Source organism: Myotis brandtii, unplaced genomic scaffold (assembly GCF_000412655.1).
Source record: "Myotis brandtii unplaced genomic scaffold, ASM41265v1 scaffold312, whole genome shotgun sequence".
Lineage (NCBI taxonomy): Eukaryota > Metazoa > Chordata > Mammalia > Chiroptera > Vespertilionidae > Myotis > Myotis brandtii.
The window spans coordinates 887,149-887,352 of NW_005361955.1; the positions used below are offsets into that span (position 1 = coordinate 887,149).

At 66.7% G+C, this 204-nt stretch overlaps 1 protein-coding gene across 1 annotated transcript in view; it reads left to right on the top strand.

Moving 5' to 3' along the window:
• Positions 1-2: 2 nt before the first annotated feature.
• Positions 3-204, top strand: part of RNF7 (ring finger protein 7) — a gene marked incomplete at its 5' end in the record, with an annotated part of 25,914 nt that continues 25,712 nt past the window's right edge. The window contains one exon of the mRNA XM_014542688.1: positions 3-174. Coding sequence (XP_014398174.1) covers positions 3-174 — 172 coding nt within the window. The remainder of the gene's footprint in view (positions 175-204) is intronic.

Genomic DNA, 204 nt, shown 5'->3' on the forward strand with positions numbered 1-204 from the left:
TGGCCGACGTGGAAGACGCCGAGGAGCCCTGCGCCCTGTCCTCTCACTCCGGGGGCGCGGGCTCCAAGTCAGGAGGCGACAAGATGTTCTCTCTCAAGAAGTGGAACGCGGTGGCCATGTGGAGCTGGGACGTGGAGTGCGATACGTGCGCCATCTGCAGGGTCCAGGTGATGGGTAAGCGCTGCACGCGACGCCGGGGACGCG